The 23857-nt window shown below is 43.4% G+C and overlaps 2 protein-coding genes across 4 annotated transcripts in view; both read left to right on the top strand.

Annotated features, from left to right (window-relative positions):
* Nucleotides 1–23: 23 nt before the first annotated feature.
* LOC102077462 (suppressor of tumorigenicity 14 protein) lies at nt 24–10783 on the top strand. Its single transcript, XM_025910282.1, has 19 exons — nt 24–579; nt 1111–1294; nt 1406–1530; nt 2569–2636; nt 2742–2935; nt 3062–3157; nt 3473–3692; nt 3814–3956; nt 4071–4168; nt 4305–4414; nt 4510–4643; nt 5710–5814; nt 5980–6087; nt 6181–6294; nt 6378–6497; nt 6598–6781; nt 6854–7125; nt 7206–7342; nt 9414–10783. Exons 1-19 carry the CDS (start codon nt 499–501, stop codon nt 9579–9581), a joined length of 2661 nt encoding a protein of 886 aa, XP_025766067.1. The 5' UTR covers nt 24–498; the 3' UTR covers nt 9582–10783.
* A 655-nt stretch (nt 10784–11438) lies between these two features.
* Nucleotides 11439–23857, top strand: part of flt1 (fms related receptor tyrosine kinase 1) — a 38975-nt gene continuing 26556 nt past the window's right edge. The window contains exons 1-10 of one of the 3 annotated variants that reach the window (XM_005471860.4): nt 11439–11783; nt 14271–14367; nt 15165–15370; nt 16998–17122; nt 20116–20281; nt 20390–20526; nt 20920–21091; nt 21293–21410; nt 21742–21911; nt 22032–22179. In XM_005471860.4, coding sequence (XP_005471917.1) covers nt 11726–11783; nt 14271–14367; nt 15165–15370; nt 16998–17122; nt 20116–20281; nt 20390–20526; nt 20920–21091; nt 21293–21410; nt 21742–21911; nt 22032–22179 — 1397 coding nt within the window. In that variant the 5' untranslated portion in view covers nt 11439–11725. The remainder of the gene's footprint in view (nt 11784–14270; nt 14368–15164; nt 15371–16997; nt 17123–20115; nt 20282–20389; nt 20527–20919; nt 21092–21292; nt 21411–21741; nt 21912–22031; nt 22180–23857) is intronic. The other 2 variants (XM_019363120.2, XM_013268359.3) reach the window with 2 other exon arrangements.

Genomic DNA, 23857 nt, shown 5'->3' with positions numbered 1-23857 from the left:
GCTCACAATAAGTCTTTTTTACATTTTCAGACTGAACTAGGGTTTTATTTGCCAGATTTGTAATTGCAGTCTCCGTTTTTGTCCCCTAAGGAGCATCTGAGGGCACAGCGGCTCAGCCCCAGTTGTAATACCTCACACGTTTCCCTCAAACACTCTTTTGTCCCACGGAGCTGAACTCCCACATACACAGCAAGGAAGTTTGCCCACAATATCTGTCGCACGGATGGTTGTGCGGATTGTACCCTTTCATAGTGCTCTCATTGTGCCCGCACTGCATTCTGGGGCTCCGTGTGACACCTGCCGCCAGGTTCAGGTAAATGGGAGGCGGTGAATGCCCGCTGCATCCGAGCCCCCTTGGGTCAGGTTTCGGTGTGGGGATTTTTTTCCCCCCTTTTTTTTTCCAGAGGAAGCGACAGCGGGGATTTCCTCTCTCTCTATCGTTTCTATGCCCGGGGTATTGTTGCATATTGCCTCTCCGGAGCTAAACGGGACAGTGCTATGTGGACTCTCCCCAAAAGCAAGACTTGTGAAGTGTACTGCGTCTCCGGGCATGGACACTCAGGCTGCGCCGCTGCACAGGTAAGCCATCAGTGCGTCTCTTTGAAACCTTTCTGCGAGAACTGTTTTTGCAGCGTATTCTAACTCTTTTGCAAAGCCTGCCTGCTTGTTTCACCCCTTCTTTTCCAATGACAAAGGGCTGCATACTATTTATAGTCCATCACACTCTTCCTTATGATTCCTCTTAAGTGTATAATCTGGCTCTAGAGGTCTGTGGGTCCCATTCTTATTAATGTCCACATCAGAGTGGGCCACTTGATTGAGTTGCTGACACTGCACAGCCAGGCCGTGGGAAAGCAGACCACTCCAGCCACTCTTTGTCTGCTTCCCTGGGGGAAACCTGCCAAGTCCTTAAATGTCTTAGTAGATCTTTTAATCTGAAGGATGTTCTTCATTGCTCTCAGAAAATCAGCATCTGGCTCAGTCAAATGTTGTTCTACTGATTTTTTGGTATATAGATTTCATTTTCTTTACCATGAAAATAACAATTAGAAGCAATTTGAGACATAAAAACTTTGTATGATATTTGAGTCATGTCCTTGTCTTTGAAAGGGAGAAGGGAACTTAAAGCCCACCCATTCACTGAGCCCCCCCACGAAGCCCGAGGAGCAGGCAGAAGAGAAGGTGGAGGGGGGAAAAGCTCCAGTTTGTGATTCCTGGAAGAGATGGATGTTGGGTCTCTTGCCTTTCTTTCCCTTTATTGCAGCCATTGCACTGACACTACACTACTTAACATGTGAGTACAGAGCTGCAGGAGATTTTTCTGGTCCATTCCTTTGGTGTTAAATGTTATTTATTTTGAGTCACACGGTGCACCTGTCTCAAATCTCCCCCTCCTGCTCCACAGCTCCGCCTTGCTCAGTGTTCTTTCTCGGAGGCAGCGTGGAGTTCCCAAACCTGAGCTTCTCCTCAGAGCTGGCTGACTCCACCTCCCCTCAGTTCCGCCTGCAGGCTCAGGCTTTGAACCATTATGTAAGTGGAACGGCGATCCTGCCTGTCACTGCCTCCCCTCTGAATGACACTTCAGAGTGCTGCTTGACCTTCCTGCCCCTGGGCTGAAGCTGATCTTGTTGTTGTTGCTCTGACTTTGATATCCTTCTCTACAGCAGGTTACTGCTGCTTTTTATGCCGCACATTCAAAACACAGCCGCTCTCCTCCTCCTCCTCCTCTGTCCTTGCTTTCTTATTTGTAGAGTTTCTCCTTATCTACTTCAGCCTCCCATCTCTGCTCTTTTTATTTCTCCACACCACTTTCTTCTGCCCCTTTCTCTGTCTCTCGCTGGTGGTGTTAAATGTAAAGCTGTAACAAGAGCTGGGCACAGTGTGTGTGCAAGTTCCTGAGACCCCCAGGGGACAGGGCCATTTCAGGGCTGAAGACAAGCCCAGTATTTGTGAGCCTAGCTAGCCTCAGGCAGCAAGAGTGAGAGGAAGAGCAGGTCCTCAATAAAAACGTTGTCTGTGTTGCTTTCACACAATCAGCCACTCTGTGCACCGGACACTACAGAGAGCAGGGGAACCTCTGTTTGATGCTGGGGTTAAGAGCTAGAGACAGGGCAGTAGGGTAATCTGGAATGACAGAAGGACCGAGGGAGATATGATTAGATTTTTGGAGCAAAAGGTCAGGTGTATAGCAGTGGATCTGACAGTAAATCGATAGGTGAAAATTCCCCCAAACACTGCAGTACCATAGTTTGACATCCCTGTAAGCAGCTGCAATGGCAATTTAGCTTCTTTGTTAAGTGGTCACAGTATCTCTGTGGCCATCTGTTCATTAAAGAACAGGTGAACTGAAGGCCAAGAGCCAATACCACACAGCGAGCAGGTAGGGACACAAAGGACCTCTGTGCGGCTCAGAGTCAGCATGCACACATGAAGAGTCTCATACACACACACAAGAACAAAGCATTTGCGCAACCAGGTGCATTTTCATGTCACCTCAGTGGGAAAAGCCATCTCGCGTGCAATTTATGATGTCACCCCCCCCACACCTTTATTTTTTTTTAAACACAGTTCTCAGACCTCTACAAGTCCTTTCCGTGGAGCCCTTACCATGTACGCTCAGGAATTACTGCCTTCAGGTATGCTACACCTAAACAAAATCTGCTTGTGTGTTGCAACCGTTCTTGCATGCCAAGAACGTGCATAACAGCAGCACGCTGAGATCTAACCTCTGTGTGTGATAGTGAAGGAGCAGAAGGGCTCACTGTCTTCTACTGGAGTAAATTCTCTGCCCCAGACAATGTTGCGATGGAAATTCAGACCTCCGGCCCAGAGAGGCTGCAGCGGCGGCTTCCCGGCAGCAACAAGATTCAGCGGGAAAGCCACAACGAGCAACGCTACTTTATGCAGCAAGATGATGACATACTTCACTTACTGGGTAGATACAGTACTTTTACTGCAAACTGATTTTCTTTTAAACAGAAATAACTTAGTTAGACTTTCATAAATACCTAATATTGTACCCATGTTTTAGATTTTTGATGCTTGATTTGTTTCTTTTTAGGTTTGGACCCTGATGACTTTGATCCAGATGAAAGATCTGACAAAATCAAAAATCCAAATAGTATCCAGGGCGGGAAATGGCAGCTTGGCTTCCAAGGTGAGGACAGTACTCTTCTGGCTTGACACTTTAATACTCCTAAGTCTGTTTTGGTGAGTCAAACATTTCTGAGAATTCCCTGCCTTTCCATGCAAGTACACAGAAAACCAGAAGGGGCAGAGCACAAGTGCAGACATCAGATACGACACTGATTAAGTCAGACAAAGCAGGAAAGGTGGAGTTGCTTTGTAAAGGAGCTTAAAAATGTGCACTAACTGTATAAATAGTATGCTTTGCTCTTCTCTGGAAGTGTGTGTGTGAGAGAGATCTAATCTGACTCACAACATCAGCATCATTATTATTTCCACTGTCTAGCCATGTCCTTTGACCTCTATGCCAAATATGGTAACAACCGCACCCTGAGCCTTGTGAGTCCCAAGAAGCCATACTACCAGTGGAGACTTCGTGTGCCATCGGGTCACGTGGTTCGATTGGTCGTCCTCACCCTTCATGGCGCCACACCAGGAAGCTGCACCGCTCACAAGCTCTCTGCATATGACTTCTTACTTCCTTTACAGAACAAGATAATCGCCAGGTAAAGAGCATTTTACAAGCTTTGATATTTGTGTACACGCAGTAGTAACTGATAAGTAACATTTATTTTTATTCATTTAACTTGGTTCCGTCTCTAAAAATGATGCGTGTGTCTGCCGCAGGTGGTGTGGGCTGCCTATTTCAGGCTCATCTCCGGTTATGAAACTGACATCCTCTGGGAATGTGATGCTAGTCACGTTCTCTTTCAGCAGACAGAGGGATGGAGCCATCTTTAAAGCTTACTTCCAGGCCATCCCAAAAGCAGGTTTGAGTGCTCTCACACAAAAAAAATAAAAATCTAATTTCACTTTGAATTGCATACGTAATTACATACGTGTGTACTTTGTGCACTTATCTGCGTCACCATCTTCCTGGGCAGGTTGTGGAGGGTCAATTTCCTCCTGGAATGGCTCTATTTCCTCACCCTACTACCCTTCCTATTATCCTCCAAATATAGACTGCATTTGGACACTGAGGGTGAGCTACATAAAAATGTTTGTGTACATACACAGAGTGTGTGCACGTGTTAGGAAACAATGGAATATTCTTCTGTAGCCTGTTGACATCCCAGCATCGCAATACTTTCCTTAATCATCTCTGGTTACTTCCTCAGGTGCCATTGCCAGGATACCTGATCTCCGTAACTATCGTGACAATGGACATTCAGGATTCTCCATCATCAGACGGCTGTGAGAAGGACTGGCTGGACGTCGGAGGAGTGAAGTAAGTTGATTATAACTCCTGGTGTGTTTTATCTCCATGTTTTGGAGCATGTTTAAGGGTTGAAAGTGAAACTCCTCGTTTTACTGTATCTCCAGACTGTGCAATCCAGTCTCAGACAGCAGCAAAAAGCGAGTCCAGTCCTCTCCTCTCACCCTCCACTTCCACTCTGATGAATCTCTCACCAACAAGGGCTTCTACTTGCTATACCGAGCCTTCGCCCCAGAGGGCAGTAAGTGCTTTCACTCTACTGTTGCAAAGTCATTGTGAGGATTTCCTTTATTTAGACACAGACAAAAAAAACAACTCCTTTTTAATAGGAAAATGCTAGGACAGCGTTTCCCCCAAAACTGCTAGTTTATTCTTGAAAGAAAGATCCTTTAGGTATTTTTAGATCAAATTTTAACGTAACATAATTTTTAATTTTTTTAATGGAAAACAAACCATCAAAAATCACTAAAAATCAATGCATCAGCAATCTGGATTGCTTCGTCTCTACAGTTTGTTACTCTGGCATCAATATTTCGGTCCTCACCCTGTGACTGACATGTAAACATGGTCAGTTTCATCAATTTTTCTCCACCTGTTCCACTTGAAGTCTTATGAGTCAGTTGCTCCATAACTTATATTCCACTCATCATTTTCAGCTGTTCGTCTTGTGCTGTTGGGTCCTGTTTGTACCAGATTGTACTCATGATGTCTACTTTTGACACAGTCATTCCTGCCTTATTCACAAAGACAACAACATATGTGACCTCAGTATGTCATAACCAAGAATTCTGACAATAACCTAAAAATGAGAAATGCCAGGCCAGAGCCAAATGACATGAGAATGGTTTACAGATAGTTTTGGGGGTGACAAAGAATCTTTTTAACATCTTCCCACAATTTTCTCTCTAACTACATGATGACGCAGTTGCTGGTTTTATTTTATCTTTTCTGTTCAACATAAAGTGGTGTATTCCCTTTCCTCTACATTGGCTGTTGGTATAATGTAGATATTACTCTTTATTTCTTAGAGCTGTAGATCCCTACTATGGTTGTAATTACGTTATTTTTGTCCAGATTTACACTGGGCTTTCTTTCACTATCATAAAAATTCCTTAGTTGTAAATATCTGAAGTGGTCCTGATTGCATAATGTAAAATTTAGTTTCATCCCCTGTAAACTCCTAAAAAGTTCCCATCTCTTGTTACCACACACAGTGTTGTTATTTCATTATCATTTGGTTGGTTTGAGTTCTTCCTTTAATTTATGTTTTTGTGGTTTTTAAAAATGTCTTTGCTGTCTATCGTTAGCGTGCCCTCGCCAGTTTCGCTGTGGAGATAGTCGCTGCATCCCTCTGAAGAAGGTGTGCGATGGAGTGAAGGACTGCTCAGACGGACGGGACGAGGCTAAATGCTGTAAGTATTGTTGCCTAAGTCCTGTGCGCTGTCCTCACACGCTTAATCTTGTATTCTTTGTGTTGGGATCTCTGGTTTGAATTGTGTTTATACATCTTGATGCAGACATAGACACAAACCTTGGCTTAGACCCACATTTGTTTGTGCTCTTTGTCAAACCTTTAGCATCCTGCAAGCCAGGGGAACTGTTGTGTGGGAACAACCAGTGCAAACCTCAAAGCCAGTGTGTCAGTCAGAGCATTTGTGCGGACAGCAGTGAGGAGGGCGGCTGTGGTGAGCACAAAACACCGCCGCTCTTTTAGTACCTTCACATGTCAGTGTTTGGTTTGGTCATGTGTTTCATGCTGCCTTCTGTTTGCTTTTCAGGAGGTAAATGTTACCACGTCTGTCCCAACAAGGTGTGTTTGTCTAAGTCGTCTGTGTGTGATGGTGTCATTGACTGCAAAGACCGCAGCGATGAGCTCAACTGCACCAGAGCATGTGAGTGCTTATGATGTCACAGTTATGGTTTAGTGCAACAGTGTGCTCTTAAAAAATAATATTACGACATTCGTTCTCTTTAGATGTTAAAGGCTGCTCCTCATCCTCCTACAAATGTGCCAATGGGAAGTGTGTCAGTAAGGTCAACCCGGAGTGTGACGGCGTTAAAGACTGCTACGATGGCTCTGATGAGCTGCGCTGTGGTACAGTAATTGCTCAAGTACCGCACCTCATACCTTTGTACTTGCTCATTAAAATACAGGCTCTAATATTTTCATATGTCTTTCCTTTTCCATTCCTCAGGCTGTGGAACCAGGCCCAAAAAACGCACCAAGATAGTGGGAGGGAGTGACGCCGTAGCTGGGTCATGGCCATGGCAGGTCAGCCTCCAGATGGATCGCTACGGGCATGTCTGTGGAGCCACGCTGGTCTCAAACCGCTGGCTTATCTCTGCTGCTCATTGTTTCCAGGACTCTGACGCCATTAAGTAAGAAAACTACAGAGAACCTATGTTGATGATTCATATGTAAGCACTGTATTTAAGCACAGTGTTTCCCAGATACTCAGATGCACGTGCGTGGCGTGCATACATGGGAATGCGTGTGATGACCACGGGAAACCAAGGAGCAGCCACCAGACCGATCCGCCGCATCCTCCTCCACCCACAGTATGACCAGTTCACGTCTGATTATGACATCGCCCTCCTCGAGCTCAGCGCACCTGTTTTTTTCAGTGACTTGGTGCAGCCTGTGTGCGTCCCCTCCTCCTCTCACACTTTCACCACGGGGACCAGCTGCTATGTCACAGGGTGGGGAGTTCTTATGGAGGATGGTAAGCACTCATTATTGAATAAAAATATGCAAATTTTACTGAATTTTACTGGAAACTTTGACCGTTTCTGCGGGTTGTAGGTGAATTAGCCTCTCGCCTACAAGAGGCCTCAGTGAAGATCATAAATAGAAGCACCTGCAACAAGCTGTATGATGACGCCGTCACTCCCAGGATGCTGTGTGCTGGGAATCTGCAGGGAGGTGTGGATGCATGTCAAGTGAGTGTGTATGGATTTTATAGAAAACGTACTGGTTTCTTAAGAAATTTCTAAACTTTCCTTTTAGTCTTAACCACAAATGGTTTAAGATACTTTCTTGGAGTATTTCCAAGAAATCTTATCTAAACCACACAAGAGAAATTTGCTTTCTCAGTGTCTTTTTGCTTATGACATGCTGCTTCCTATGATTTCCTGTGTAAAGAATCCTCTATTTAGCCAACTAACCACTTCTGGCGTGAAAACAAATAAAATGGTGCTCACGAGATAGAAATATTAGAGAATTGGTTTCACTAAAGTAGACCTAGGCTAGTTATTTTTCAGATGCCTTATCTAACAGCATCATTCCTCATGTCATCATCAGATAATCAGTGCAGATAATTCTTTAGTCTCTGCAGAAAAGCTACACAGCTGTCAGGGTTTTACAGGAACTTTCATGTTTGTGGTGAGTGTCACAATTTCACCTCCACAATTTTAGAAGTATAATCATTTTTTGTACACACACAACAAAGTCCATGTATTTAAATTGCCAACAGCATACATATATTTTTCTGTAAAAACTTTATTATTGTGATTTACGATTAATGACAGTAATTTCAGCAAACGCTAACATGAGCTGAAGTTTAGTTTGTTGATAGAGCCTGTTCGTGTATATGGAGATTCTAAATATCACATTACAGTTTGCATCCAAATATCATGTCACATTTGACCTCTGACCTCACTTTTACACTTCATGTCTGCCTTTCTTTCAAGTTGTGTCAAGAACCGTAGTTCTAACACGCAAGCTAGACCCGAAAGCAAACACAATACGCAGAAATGCACACGAAACAAACTTTATTTTTTAACTAAAGGTGACCCGGAATAACCAAAGGGAACACGCTGCTTTAGCGCTGAACAGAAGAGACCGGGAAATAAACGACACGGGGACGCCATGATCGGGACCGTGGGAGGCTGCAACAGAAAGGGGAGAGAGTTACTGGAGAGCAGGGAGATAACGGTATATAACAGGGGTAGAGCAATTTATCTTACGATCGGGGCCGGACCGTGGAAACCGGAGGGAGGGGTGAGTGTCCGCGGGAGAGGATTCCAGGGAGACGGAGAGGATGATAGGTGGTTTCTCTGAAATCCAGGTGGGCAGGAGGACAGGCAGGAGGACAGGCAGGTGAAGGCACGAACACGCCGGACAAAAAACCACTGAATGACGACTGATGGACTGGAGCAGCTGGCCGTGCAGGGTTAAATCGTCCTCCTGATGATCGCCTGGAATGGGATGCAAGTGTGGAGATGACAGCCCCACCCGAAGGTGTGGCCACCTGGGCATCCCAAACGCTCCTCAGACGCCGAGCCGCGTGTTGTCAAGAGAAGGAGACTGAGCTCCCTAGTTAGTTAGAAATATGCTGAAGTTTAATATAATAGAATAAACTTAAGTTTTTCATGTCCTTTTATTTAGAAATCAGTACCTATTATCCATTATTTACTCATCCATAGCGTTTGTGGAATCAAAGTAAACATCTGTCATGCTACCCTTACCTGATTTTCACTTCATTACAAACTTCTTTTTTATCTGAAAATCATCAAAGATCAAATAAAATAATACATACAGCAGATCTGAGCTTCACTATGGTGCTTTTTAAACTGGGCTGTTTAAAGAGTCGTTTCACTTAAAATTACTAATAATGAATGTCTTCTCAAAAAGCTTAAGTGACAGACTTTCAGGCTCAGTCTGTCTGAGACAGGAAGTAACTTATAGTAGGGAGCTTGTTAGCAGTATGCTATAACTCATAAAACAGCTGCATCAAAGAAACAGACATCATTCCCTGATGAAGGCATTTAGGAAATACCCGATGTTTGCAAGTATTTAGTTAGCCACTTATCTGATAAAGTGTATCAAAGTTGCTAATGTTTGTGACAGCATCAACAGCTAGTTACCATCCTCTGTGTTGTCTAATCCTCAGGTGTTGAAGCTTAAAAGTTATGAGCAGATATAAAATGCACTGGAGGATTTTTTGACTGTTTCCTCTTTATGATCTTTATGTTTGTGTCTACATGCTTATCGATGTGTGTGTGTCCTCAGGGTGACTCTGGGGGTCCATTAGTGTGTCTGGAGCGAGGCAGGCGGTGGTTCCTGGCAGGGATCGTGAGCTGGGGCGAGGGCTGTGCCAGACAGAACCGCCCCGGCGTCTACACGCAGGTGGTCAAATTCACCGACTGGATTCGTCAGCAGACCAAAGGACAGGTCTGACCAATCAAACGTCTTACTCACGTGAACTACACGACAGAGCTAACGCACAGGAAGAAGGTTTCAGACCTGAAGTCTGTCTTCAGATTGTCGTCATGACGGATGGCAACACAATGAGTCAGTTTTTGGCAGTGTGTCCAAGGCATTGGGCCAGTGGGGGCATCATCCCTGTTCCAAACCTTCCTGCTTCCTCATATTCCTCAAACAACGGCAGCAATGTTGCATGGACAAAAAAGAAAAAAAAAAAAAATCTGATCTTAAGCTGATTACCGATTCACTTGTTTTGGCTTGCTGCATTTAAACGTTAACACTGGAATCCAAGACAAACAATGTCACTCAAGAAACTAGTCCAGCTACATACATTGCACTGCTCGCTCTAGAGCTGTGGAAGGCTCTACAGCCTGCAACCTGCCTTATCCATTACACATGTATTCCCAAGCTGTCAAGAGGCTGTTTTTTGTTTTTTTTTTAATTTGGTGAAGTTCCCTGTAAAAGTCTTCACATTTGGCACCAAACACCAGCCTGTCGCAATCACACAGGCTGGTAGGCATCAGGTTTCAGAGCAGATCTGAGGTGGGCTACATTATCCTGTGCGTGTAAATGTTGCCAATTACTTCCTGTTTTTCCATTCACAGCTACATTGTTCACTGCAGAAACAAACCATGTCCTGTGCTGCATGCAGTCTTATTGTGAAAAGAGTCCTTTCTCGAACAATACATGTAATCCTGTATTTTTGTACTCATTTGCATTACCCCGTGTACTGTATGCTACTGGATGTGTTCACAGCTCACTCTGAGTTTAAGAGTTGTTCTTGTACTGTATATGTGCGTCTGTGCATTTGTATATCACACAGTCATAGCTTTATGTGCGGTATATGCTGTAACTGTAGATAAGAGAACAGTCCATCCATAGTAGGTGCTTTTCAGTTTTACTGTGATTTAATTTATCTTAACGGTGCCACTTTTATACTTTATGTCCTATAAAAAGCCTACACATTAAACCTGAGGACCCAGTAAGATTACCATTACCAGACCTAAGGTCGATTTCTCCATCCTCATTCAGCTCATCCCACCATCCAGTGGACAAGCTGTGCCATTACAGTGTGCCATGTACAATATCCCCTGAAGAAATGAAGAATAAAAAAATGCAATTTACATAATTGTTGAATAATCCATTTCCCTTTATATTAAAGACACATTATCAATGCAGAACCATCGTTTTGCTTTGTTTTTTGTATGTCTTAAAACATAAATTTCTGTATTTGCTTTGCTGTTAAGATAAATCAATGAAATTTGCTGTTTCAGTCCCCTGATTTTCATTTTGAAAATTCCTATTGCTTCAGAAATAATTAATTTCTTTTGTTTTTGTTTTGTTTGTTTGTTTTACTGAAAGGCACCTGTACTACAGTTTGAAGGAAACGTGAGTGACTTTCCTTTAGTGGTGAGACCAGATTTTCTCCAGTAGTGGAATGTTTGGCATCTTCCGCAGAGCACGTTTTTTTTTAAAATGTCGATCAGTGCACTATTCGTTTACCAATGCCTACGTGCTGATCATCCCGTTTACCAGCCCTGGGTACTGACAAGATATACGCAAGCAGCCGATCAGTGCGCATCCTCTCCAGTGAAGCGTAAATGTCCCGATAGAAAATAGCGCATGTAGACTCTTGGCTTAGGACCAAAAAGTGAATGTCCAATCCGAAGTGTGAAAAATCTGAGGAAACAGAGTTTTGTTTTTTCTTATATTAGAAAAATATAACATTTAGCAGGTTTTACTACAAGGGACAGCTGAAAGGGGACCGCTGTTGCGCGCGCTGGGTGTGTCACTGGACGTAACGGAAGCCGTCTGTCCGGTGGGTGCACTGTGGGAACAGTATAAAGCCGCACCACAATCCGAAACGATGGGAAAAAGTTGCACTGGAGCTCAAGCGCGGTGTCCTGTTGCGTGATCTCCCGCAGCTAAACTCAGGAAACTGTCTCCCATTCGGTGACCCTCAGCTCAGAGCGCAGCAGTCAACCGCGCTGTGCTGCGTTTGTAGTCCGGTGGAGAGAGAAAAAAAAGAAGGGGGGAAAAGGATCCACAGCAGGAATACAACTTCTTTCATGCGTTATTTTATTTGAAAGCGCAAAACTGCTTCGGAGTCTCCAGACATGATGAATATTATTCTCATCTCCGTGCTGTGTGGATTTTATGGTGTTCTAGCAAAAGGTAAGTAACGGGGTCAGTTTTGCAGATGTTACGGGCGCACAGAGTGCGTGCCGCAAGGATAACTGCTAATTTATACAGACCTGCGCTAATTTATTCCACTCAACGAAACTTGTTTTTAATAGCTAGTTAATTAGAGCCAAAATCTGACGCCGTGAACCAACGTAGGTATTTTATGTCTGACTTCATGATTGTTATTTCTTGTAAACCTGACGCTCGGATGACAAAAAGAAGTATTTCAAGTGATCAAGGTAGAAAACAACAGACGGACAGCTAATCCCCCTTAATTATTGCGCTGCCGCTCCTCATTTATCGGCTTGTTGTGTCGCCGCTGTGGCTGCGTGTCTGAAGCTGTGAACCTTTTGCACTGTGTGTGCGCGCTGAGGATGATAAGCGCCATATCCCACCCGGACACTTGTTTAGATAACCGGGACCCCTGTGGCCCGGCTCCTTGCGCGCATGGCCCCTATTGAATGGATGCGCGCAGGCGTTGTTTCCTGAGGCTAGTGAGCTTGTCATTAATATAAATGGATGAGGGGTCAAAAAATCTCCTCTGAGCAGTAAACGATGTGAATCTGTGCTCATTGCTCAAACAACCGGCAGGTTGCTTTTATGGAGTCCAGTGGAAGCAGTTCAAGGAATAAAAGATGACGCTTCTACAGGTGCAAAATAGAATAGAGTAGAATCACCCTTTGTCATTGTACATATTTAGCGAAACTGGCAAATCAAATCGTGCGTTACGTTATGAACTTATTGTTTTATTTTGCATACGGTGAATTTTAAAAGATGTTCTACAAGTGTAACGACTTATTACATCACTTATTATAGTAATACTCGACTGTTTATGTGCTATTACTCTTTAAAATTGTGTTTTTCATTTTCCAAATGAATCACGACGTTTGTTTTAAATCTCTAACTGAAACAAAAAGCAAACCACCGATTATTTCCTGCTGCATGACAAGTAAAACACGCAATTACATGCATACCTGTACTTAATCCATATGTACATATATAGCAGTGTAATACAGAGAAAGGAAGAAGTATAAAAAAAAATATTCTGCATCACTATTTATTCAACTGAATGTGACAAATAACGTGAATCAGTCCAGAATAACTGCAGAAATACATAATAAAAATGATTAATACATAATATAAAATATAATGCATAATCAGCTGTTCTGAAAAACACCTTCTTACACAGAAAAAACGTTCTTCTTCATTTATTCACACCCCACTGTCACTGTTACCTTCAATACAATATATTAATCAGAATTATTGGAGAGACTATTTTAGATTGGACCTCTCTAAATCTTCATGCTCCTGACATTTATTGCAGTGATCTAAATTTCAGCTCAAAGAGTTTACTATGTCCTCATTAATTTGTCTGAATTTCACCTTAGTATGCACTGTATGTTTCTGTTCATGGCACCTGAAATATTTCATTGCCCTCAGGTGTTTGTTTTAGATTTCCTGATGCGTCAGTGAAAGGGATTTTTTACAAGTAATGAGCCGTTGTGGAAACTAACCACAGTAATTCCTGGTAACAGCAGTGATATTGTAGTTAGGATTGCGAAATGCTTTCCCCTTTACCTAATAACACAGAGAGTGTGCTAATTAGACACTTGTTTAAACAGCTTGTTGAAAAGCTGGAGGAGATCCTTGACTCCCCCCTCCATCTTTCATTCTCCTGCCTGTGTGTGTGTATTTACTGCCTCCTGTGAAACCCAAGGAAGTAGCATAGGAAGTGTTAGCAGTGTGAGTAATACTAGATGTGCTCAATGGGGCATCCACTGGGAACAATGATGCTGACAATGAAAGGTAATAATGGATTTAAGTGATAAATTCGCTAACTGCCCTAGCAGCAGTTTAACTGCTCACAGATCAGTGGAGGTGGTTCTTTCTGAGCTGCTGTGCGAGGAGCAGTCCGAGTGAAGGACGGGCTTCCCTGAATGATGTTTCCTCTGTTGTTTTGAGGAAGGAAGGGTGGACAGTCTTTATCTGTCATTAATAAACCTCAGCGATGAAGTGGAGAAATGCCTTTATTTGATAAACAAGAGGGACACTGCTTACGCATTTCCACAAAACTTCTTAAGTGGGTTTAGCGAGGAGATGTGAGCAGGGTCAGAGATGCTGATGGAGGACGTGCTGTGGAGGTGGGAATCACCCAGAGTGGTTGGCATACCTTACAGGAAGTGTGTTATCTTCCAGGATTTCCCTAAAAGTGATCGAAAAGGTATTTTCACTGTGTACGTCCCAATCACATGGACACTTGTCTCTACACCTGAATTAAGGAGTTAAGCAGAGTCTACAAACTCAGTCCAGATGTACCCTTTTCACTTTGACATTTATAGGTTCTCCTTGACCTCTAACCTCTCTGGAGAGGTCCATAGGTTAATAGATACTTGCTATAAGAAAACCACACTACGGGTCATTGGGTGTTGAACTGTTTCTATAAATTTGCTCATCCTTTCTGCGCTCTGACCTCTGCAGATAAAGATCAGAAGGGGAGGTTCACCGTCCCTCTCCTGGATGTCAGATCTCGGCAGCTGGTCCTGGATGCTAACCAGATGCTAACGCTCAACTGCAGGTGAGTTTCAGGTAGAGGCGGAAACATCCTGATTTAAAATCTGTAATTCAATTTTTCAGTAAAGATGGTGGTAGAAGTGTAACTTCCTGGAGGAAAAAAGCTTTTTAAAATGTGTTCTATGCATGCAGTGTTTATGTGCTGATAGCCACTGAAATTAAAGTCAGTTTGGATATCGTTTTTAACTAGCTGCCCAAATAAGTATCCAGAAGTGTTTTGCTGCTAAGACTGCTAAGACTTAGAAGGATTTTGGTAGAGAGATCTGAGCCAGGCAACTGTATTTTGGATAAAGGGGCTGAACCTGGGTTGGGATTGAATGAGACAGTCACCATGACTGATATCTTCTTAAAGAAATCTCTCAATGAAGGCACAGAATGACCAGAAACTCTTAAATAAACACTAGAACTCCGCTGAATAAAAATAAACCATCTTCAGTTGTTGTGCAAGCACCTTACATCTTTTCCCCTCTACTTCTTGTTCCTCATTCTTTCCTCTCCAGTTTGTGCATCTCATACAGCAGCTTAAAAGCATGAGTCAGTTTTTCCATTGAAAGAATTTCTTCAACATTTAGTCGTGATCCTTTTTCTAAATAAATTACAAGCACCTATTATTACGTGTTATTGCACGCTTACCACGTGCAGCTAAAACAGAATGAGATTGTATTGTATTATAAGTCCATTAGAGTCCAATATATATCTTCATCTTCCACACACATGTTGAAATCATCTTTGGATAAAGGGATACAGTTACAGTGATGTAAGCTGTAGAGGGTTTACCAACTCGCTGTAACTGTTGACCAGGGGCCGCTGGCAGCTGACCTGGACGTTCCCAGCAGGCTTGGACAGAGATCAGGTGGAAGTGAGTGAATCTCTCTGTGGAAGGACGAGCAAGCATTACTGCAGCCAGGTGAAAGTCAGCGGCATCCAGGCCCAGCACACCGGCCTGTTCCGCTGCCGGTACCAGGACAAACCCCATAAACAGACATCCATCTACGTTTATGTCACAGGTAAGACACTGCTACCCCGGGCACTTTTTTCTTTTCTGCGTTATTTTTTTTTAATAGCTGTTTTTAGCCCGCTCATTGAGAAGCCCTTCACTCATTCACCCTGCCATGTGTATTGTTTGTATTGTCAGGTTAAACAGGATGCAGTGGGCGCTAAATACAGACCAATGCCAGTGAGCCAATTATATCTAAACACTGTTTGTCCTAACAACACATCCTTCTAGATGACTCTGGCACAGTTTCACTGCCCTCCTCCCCTGCCTCCTCCTTTTGTCATCCCAGGCCTACCTCCTTTTTGTCTATATATAAATTCTTCTCCTTTTTTTTTTTTTTTTTTACTTTCGTTTACGTGCTACTTCGAGGCCAGGAATAGCCCAGCTGCTGAAAGGCTCAGGCCCGGGCAGAGTTTCCCAGGGCATCAGCCTTATCTGCTCTGCTCAGCCTTGCTTGAAGCATCCTGTGCTTTGGGAAGGAGGGGAAGGGCTTGAAGGGGGTGTGCTGGGAGGGAATGTTGCTGTGTCTCTACAAGGTGGCGGCAGGGCGGTGTGTGGAAGTGTGTGTATTTGTGTGTGTGTTTGTGAAGAGCTGAGAAGGATAAGATGAAGGGCAGTAGCTCAGTGGTATCCAGGGGCAGAGGAGGCATGATGTCTGCCCAGCCAGCTCCTCCCTGTCCTGGAAGGTGACGCATAATTGCTCAGTCTGCGCAATTATGAGGCACAGAGCTGGGCTGGAAGCCAGGGTCACAGGGCACATTACTGTTTAGCCAACAGGACCCTCGGGAGCCATCAATCGCTCAGGTCACCATGTCCATTAAGCGTCAGACTTGGCCTGCGGCTCTGCTCAGACATTTGCCTCCCTCCCCGACTTCTCTATTAGGAATCAAAGCAGAAGAAGGAAGCCTCCAGTCTACTAGTCCTTGGGGTACTTTTGTTTGAATGTTCAGAGATTTGCTTTCCTTGAATAACACCCTATGGTCACAAACAATACAGCGAGCAACACCCACACCTTTGAATGGCACAGCGCTCTTACAGTAGTCGAGAAAACACAGAGAAGCCGTTTGATTGCCTCCAAACAATCTGAGTGTTTATCGTTGACTACAGTCATTTGCTGAATGGGTATTCAGTGAATGTTTAGGAGTGTGTGTCTGTTTGCTTTTGTTTGTTGTTGTTGAGACTGATATTGGAAGTGTGTTTGTGTGTGTGGGTGTGTCTTGTGCAAAGAGGCAGTTTCTATATGTGTGCATGGCTTTAAAAGTTGGCCCAAAATGACGAAAGGGATCTAAAAATGTGGAAACAGTAAGAGGAGTGATGCAACAGCTTGTTTGGAAATTTATTTACGGGCCTGTCTTTCACTTTATACATGCATCATTAATGGGACCAGATTGCAATATGAAATGAATGCTAGCCAGTCAAGAACAAAACCAGGAACAAAAGGTCCAGATTTTCTGCTAGATTTAACAGACAGGTAGCCACAAAGGAGCCACTCTGCTAATGCATAATTTGAACCTTAACTCCCCCAATATTTTTTTAACATATCATATATCTTCAGGAAAGACTCTTTATTCATGCATTTATTTTACACACTTAATATTGTACAATATGTGTCCCTGACCGCAGTGTTTGGGTTTCAGACAGCCAGCAGCTATTCGTGGAGGATGCAAAAATGAGCACAGACGTGTTGTACATGAAGGAAAAGGAGCCACTGGTCATCCCCTGCCGGGTCACCAGCCCCAACGTCACCACAGAACTAGTAAAGGTTTGTGCAGCAGATGTGTTTTATCTATCAAGTGATTAAACATCTTTTAAATTTAATGCACCGTGCATGGGTGCAGAAACCTGCTCTGCATCACGATCCATGTTCTGATTGTGTTTGGGCACTCGTGTCACACTTTGTCCTTCTTCGCTCAATCGCTCACGTTCCGCTCTCTGCACATCATCGTTGCTTTGCCCAGTTTTTTCCATCAGGCCTCACATATGCACGCGATACAGTGTTCAGTCATGTCTCCCTGTCCAGATCATTCGCCACATTGTTCTTATCTTGGCAGCCATTGCACTGTGGCGTGTGTGTCCGTTTGTTTGTGTCCGTCTGCGGATATGTGTGAAAGTGTGTGCGGATATGTTTGTGAGTGTTGGCGCTCGAGTGCTGAGGGGGAGAGCAGACAGAGTAAAAGTGCAAAACGAAACTCTTTGCAGGTTGATCAAACGTGATTGCCTGCTCATGTCTTTAACAAGCTCTACCTGTTTTTGAGGGCTTTTACTGGGAACCACTGTTGGCACTGTTTTTACCTCTGGAGACAGGACATGGGGTCTGGAGTGCCCCACTGGCCACTGGCCAGCACCACTTCCCACATCTCACCCTCTACTTCTTGTAGTAGGAACACTGGCTGCCAACTTCCTCCAACTGATGCTTTAAACAGCTGGACAGCCTGGTGGAGGAAGCAGAGGTAGCTACTGTTGGCCCCAATAGATCAAAGTAGAGTCTATTCTCTTTAATCAGGAGCATTCGTCATTAAAATGACGGTTTGTGCGTCACTATTGGAAAATGACATCTATAGTCAACAAGTTATAAAACATACAGAACTGGCTCAGGTCGAGGCAGTGAAAGAAGGCTAAGTAAGTGTTGGTTATTCTGCTTTTGGATGCACAAAACACTAAGAATACATTGAAGAGTAAAGGCAAACTCAACAGTTTAGTACTGCACTTACAGTAAAGACACAGATTAGAAAGTGTGTAAAATCAGGCCAGCAGCAGCAGCAGCAGCAGCAGCATGGATTTATCTTTATTTAAGTCCACTACACCTTTCATCATGCAAATGTCATGTTCATCCATCACTCTTTGTTAAGCCCTTTAATTTCCCTCCATCTGCATTTGTGGAGGTCAGTGGCTGAAGCAGACTTTAATGCCAACGTAAGAAATAGTTCTTTAGATATTCTCTGTTTGGACCAGCACATCCAAAGCACTGACACATTAACAAAAGAACACGAGAAATATGAAGGAATTTTAGATTCTCGTGATTTAGAACACAGGAAGTCCAAAAAAACTTGGACAAACTAAGCCGTCCATGTCACATCCACATTTGTCCTGCCTACATCTCGGTGCTTGGATCAGCTAAGGTAATTATTCTAAAAATAGCTGTCCTCTTCTTCCTTGATATCCCTCCTCTTCCCCTCCAGTTTCTGGTCGTAACCTGGAACCCACTCGCTTGTCACTGGAGTGTTTTTTTCCTGGAAGGACTTTGCACTTTGCCTGCTTGTCTAGTATGACCCTTCTCGAGAAGAACAATGCGCAGGAGGTTCTGCTCTCTCGCTCTAGCCGTGAAAGTGACCGGGAGGTGTGGGATCACGGGGTCGACCAGGGGTTCCAGTCAAAATGTCTATATCCTGTAGTAACAGGATGCGAGGAGATGGACTGGAGTCACGTTTTTCATATCCTGGCTCCTCTGACTCTTTTGCTCCTCCCCTTTTCCCTCCACTTTTTTCTTCATTTTCACCGATTCTCAGCATAGGCACTGGAGTAAGAATGGCACACAGGGTGCTAGGGCTCACGGGCTGGGTGTCAATGAGTTCAGAAGAGAAAGAAGTGAGCAAGTATCTATTTTAAAGGCCTGGGACAGGAGAAGGAAGAGCTCAGTGCTGTCTCGGGGGGGGGTCACATCACTCTGGGAGGGGGGATATCAACCAGTTCACATCAGGGGTGCACAAGAGGGGAAACTGTTTGTGTGTGATGCTGGTGGAGGAGGGCTCTACCTGTTCCCTTGGGAGAGGGTGGGAGGCTTCCACCATGTCACAGAAACTCTAGTAAACATTTCCTTGTAGCGACTTCCAAGAAAACAACAAGGTTGTTCAGTTATACAAGGTAGGCAAGAATTATAAAACAAACCCTGTGGGATTGTAGGCAGCCTCATTCTTCTGGAGGTCTTTATCTGAAAGAAACTGCACAGCATCCCAGAGGACTTGTGGATATCTCCCCCAAGCCCGAGGTTGCTCTGTCCATTGAAGTGCAAACAAAAGCTCAAATGAAATCAAGTGCATGAATTTCTTGTTGTTCAGCAAACTTTTGGTTGTTGCTGTGTGATTGCCTGGCAGCGTGACCACAGCATGAAGAAACTGGAGCTACCAAAAACCTGCTCGGGCTCAAGGAGAACATGCAAACTCCTCACAGCATGGATCCACTTGCTGTGAATCAACAGCGCTAACCGCAGAAGCAACATGATCCCGGCACCTCTACTTTTGTCTTTAGAATCATTGCTTTGAGAGAAACGTCCAAAATGAGGCTTGACTTGGACTAAAGTCCTGAAGTAAAGCTTGATTTTCGACATCTTCATCCCACTGGCAACTGTTCTGGAGCTTTTTATCATGTCCCATGACTTTTATCACCTTTAAAAAATACATTATTTGAACTCTAACTTCAGCTTGATTTAACACAAAAACTGTTACACATCTAATACATAATCTGAATTCATACTTGTTTTCTGGAGCAGGCATATTCCTCTGCCTCAAAGCAAAGTCACTGTTGCAAATGACAAATAGTCACAAATTACAGTTATTGTACTCATAGGTACAACTAGGTTATTTCCACATTTGTAATTTATCATGTGTTCACATTTCAAAGTTAATCACCATGACTTGTATCTTGAGCCATGACAATTGTTTTTTCAGTGTGGTTAAACTGTGTCATCGCTTCTTTCCTGTAGACTGTGGTGCAGTCAGACGTGTGATAGGTGTTGTTTTCTCCTTGCCTCTTTCACAGTACCACAGACACAGCTTGAGTGCAGACCAGAGGAACATTATCTGGAACAGCAGGCGAGGCTTCACAATCAGATCTCCCACCTTCTTTTACATCGGCCTCTTCTTCTGCCGGACCACTGGGGACGAAGTCCGACACCAGTCACGCAGCTATTTTGTACACAGAATAGGTCAGCAAGCTCTTTCTCCACCACTATATAAATCGCGTGTAAACATGTATGTGTGCATCAATGTTTTTTGTGCAAAATCCCTGATATTCTACTCTTTTTTTGTCTCAGTGAATAAAATCAAAGACGTGCGTCTGAACAGCAGTGAACATACGCAGGCCTTAAAGGGACAGCGACTGGTCTTGAACTGCTCTGCCACTGCCGAGTTGAACACCAGAGTCAACTTTACATGGGACTACCCTGGAAAGGTCAGAGCTACTTTACAGTCTTTGGAGATTAAAGAAGCACAAGTTTAGATGACAAATGACCTTTGATAGGGAAGAACCACCTTCCTGCCTTACTTGGTCTATCAGCCAAACATATTACATCTTATACTCAAGTAAACGTCTTAGAGATTATATTCATATTTATATTTCAGAGTAAAATAAGTGGAAGTATGTAAGTAACACAAAAGCACTGCCTGTGCAAATGAAATCCCCTTTAGGGTTGGTAAATATCTTTTATTTTATACTCTTAGTTAGGGGTGTAATTAATGGCGTTATTACTGATTTATAACAAGTGTATAACTCTTTCCCATTACTCAATCAAAAGATTACCCTTCAGTGTTAATCTCATGGCTCTTCTGTCGTGTTATCCTGCAGAGTACCAATACCGGCTCAACTTTCAAAAGGCTCGTGAAACATCAAACAGAAATGTTGTTCTACAGTATTCTGACCATCCCGAAGCTCCAGCGTTCAGACCGAGGCCACTACACGTGCCGCGTCACCAGTGGTGATCAAAGGCAGCACAAACAAGTCAATGTTACTGTCTATGGTGAGTTTCCTCCGCTGACCATCCCAACATTCAGGAAATTCACCGGCAGTCATCTGCTCGGATTACTCATTCCAGTCATGCTTGCTTAATTTTTTACGTTTCTGTGACCAGCGGATTCTTTATCACCGGCTCCAAAATGTCACAGCGGTTTCCAAACCTTGACGTCAGCTTTCGTAATGCACATTTTTTCCTCATTTTCAGACCGACCATTTATCCGCCTGAAACCCAGAAACGGACTGGTGATGACGGTGCAAGCAGGAGAGAAATCTTATAAAATCTCTCCCAAACTGCGAGCTTTCCCGGCCCCAAAAGTCATTTGGTAAGTGATACTCCTGTATCCTCAGAGTTTAAGTCCACCTAACAACATTTGTGACTTCAGAGCTTCTTCTTTAGTGTTCATACCTCTCGAGTGTTTTTTTATTTAAGCTTCACCTCCTTTAATCTGGAAGTTTATCTCAGCTAACTCCTTAATTTCTTGGAAAGAGATTGGAATGACTTCCCAATAAAATGACTCATCAGCACTTTAAGTATTCCAAGTTATTTCCTTCCCTGCGACTTTATTTCATCCTTCACACACTACCTGAAGCTTTTCGGAAACATCCCTCCTCTCCACTTTACTCAGAGGTCTATTTTTTTTTTTTTCCTGGCAGGCTGAAGGATGGCACGGTTGCAGCAGAGCAATGCTCCAGATACCACATGAGTGGGAATTCCCTGGTTATCCGGGATGTTGCAGAAGAGGATGCTGGCAAGTACACTGTCCTCGTACGAAACCAGGAACACAGACTCTACCAGAATCTCACGCTCACACTTGTGGTTAACGGTGAGTAACAACAACAACAACAACAAAAATACTTCTTCAGCTCTAAATGTCCTGTCCTCAGAGACATTAAACCTTCTCACTTTTTTATCATGGTTATCTCGGCATCATCTTGTCTCGCAGTGAGTCCTAAAATAGGGGAGAAAGCGGTGTTGCTGCAGGACCCGGCCTCCGTACCACGGGGGAGCAGACAAGCCCTGCGCTGCACATCCCACGGAGTCCCTCCTCCACACATCAAGTGGCTTTGGCATCCCTGTCCTTCTAAAGGCCTGTAAGTACCCAAAACATCACAACCTTACCAGCACTAAGCACTAAACTAATTTATAAAATCCATTAAAACTTATAATTTTCTATACTTTATAAATTCTTAAATAAAGATAGTTGGTTTCCTAGTATGCACATAATTGATCAAAAGAACAATACAAGCAAAATATAAAAACCATACAGCTATACAGAGCTTCAAGTGCTTTTATTATATTAAAATTTGGCACCTCAGAAATACACCTTTAAATTAACTTCACATACTGTGCATAATTAACCTGCAAAAATGTAAAAAAGGCAAGGTTAAAAGTATTAATAATATTATAATCCTTCATGTGCACATAGAATAAATAATGATGTTTGTTTTGTGTTACTTATTGGAGTGTGTGTGTGTGTGTGTATGTCTGATTTTTTTTTTGTTGTAAAATGAGACATGTTTTGTCTATTTCTGCGTGTGTTCAGACAGCGTTTCCGTCTTGTAACCAGAACAGATGCCTTTGGGGGCCTTTCATGTGCGGGAATGTGTGAAAATGTGTGTGTGTCTGTGTGTGTGTGCATTTCATCGGGCCAGTGTTTGCATGTTTGTTTGATTGGGCAGCTTTTTCTCATATTTCTGTTCTCTTACTGTCCGTGTGTCCTTTCCATATGTTTGTTTAAGTTCATACAAATCTGCATCCTATGTATGTGTGTGTGTGTGAGTGTGTGTGTGTGTGTGTGTGTGTGTGTGTGTGTGTGTGTGTGTGTGTGCCTGGTACATTCACAGACACAGTACACGTTGTATCTCAGACTTGAAAGGACAGAGAAAAAAAAACACACTTCAATAGCAGCCAGTTCCGTGCTCTCAGTCACGATTTGTTGGTTTCCAAATCAAACGCTATGATTTAATGAATTTCCTGTCCAGGAGGCAGGGTGAGAGGCCTGTTTATTATTGTGATTGCACACTGCATCCTGTGATGCTTTTTCTTATATCTGACACACACTCAATATACAAAGTTCTCATGAGAAATGGCCCAGCCCGATAAAGCGAAGGGACAGTCAGCCTTAAACACACGCCAGTATCCAAGCAGGCATTTTGGCAGAAACATTGATTGAGCTGCTCTCGGAGGTCAGACACGTATTGTGTTCCTTACGAACAAGTCAGAAAGGTTAAGTATTACCTGAGAGCACCACAGCAGCTGCCCACGCTCTTTTGCCCCCTGAGACACACTGACATCACAACTGTACTTGACCCTTAACCCTGGCCCTCTCACAAGGCGCCATGCCAATCAATCTCACCCATATGCCAAAAGTTATCTACATAATGTACATCAGGATTGTTTCAGGCCACCTGGCAGCGCCAAAGTATGCAATCTTCACTGTCAGAGTAAATCCAGGTCAAGTGATGTAAGCTCTTTTGTTCATGCCGTTTATTGTATGTGTGACAGCACCTTTGTCTTGTTTCACAGTAAGATGTCAGATGCAATCTGCACACGTGAGAAATTTGGCAAAGCCCAGTTTTTAATCATTACTTAGATGAATAATTAGACTTTAAGCCATTTTTATTCCATTAATATAATGTGATTTGTAGCAGTATTGTAATTACATAAACAAAGTAACATAAAATAAACAAAAAGGCTGTATTTGCCAACAAAGTGGAACAGCAGAAGTTATAGCAGACCTAAAAAATGAGTCAAGCATGTTTGCACAGT

The sequence above is a fragment of the Oreochromis niloticus genome, linkage group LG9 (genome assembly GCF_001858045.2).
Source record: "Oreochromis niloticus isolate F11D_XX linkage group LG9, O_niloticus_UMD_NMBU, whole genome shotgun sequence".
Classification (NCBI taxonomy): Eukaryota; Metazoa; Chordata; class Actinopteri; order Cichliformes; family Cichlidae; genus Oreochromis; species Oreochromis niloticus.
This window is presented reverse-complemented; position numbering and strand designations above follow the sequence as displayed.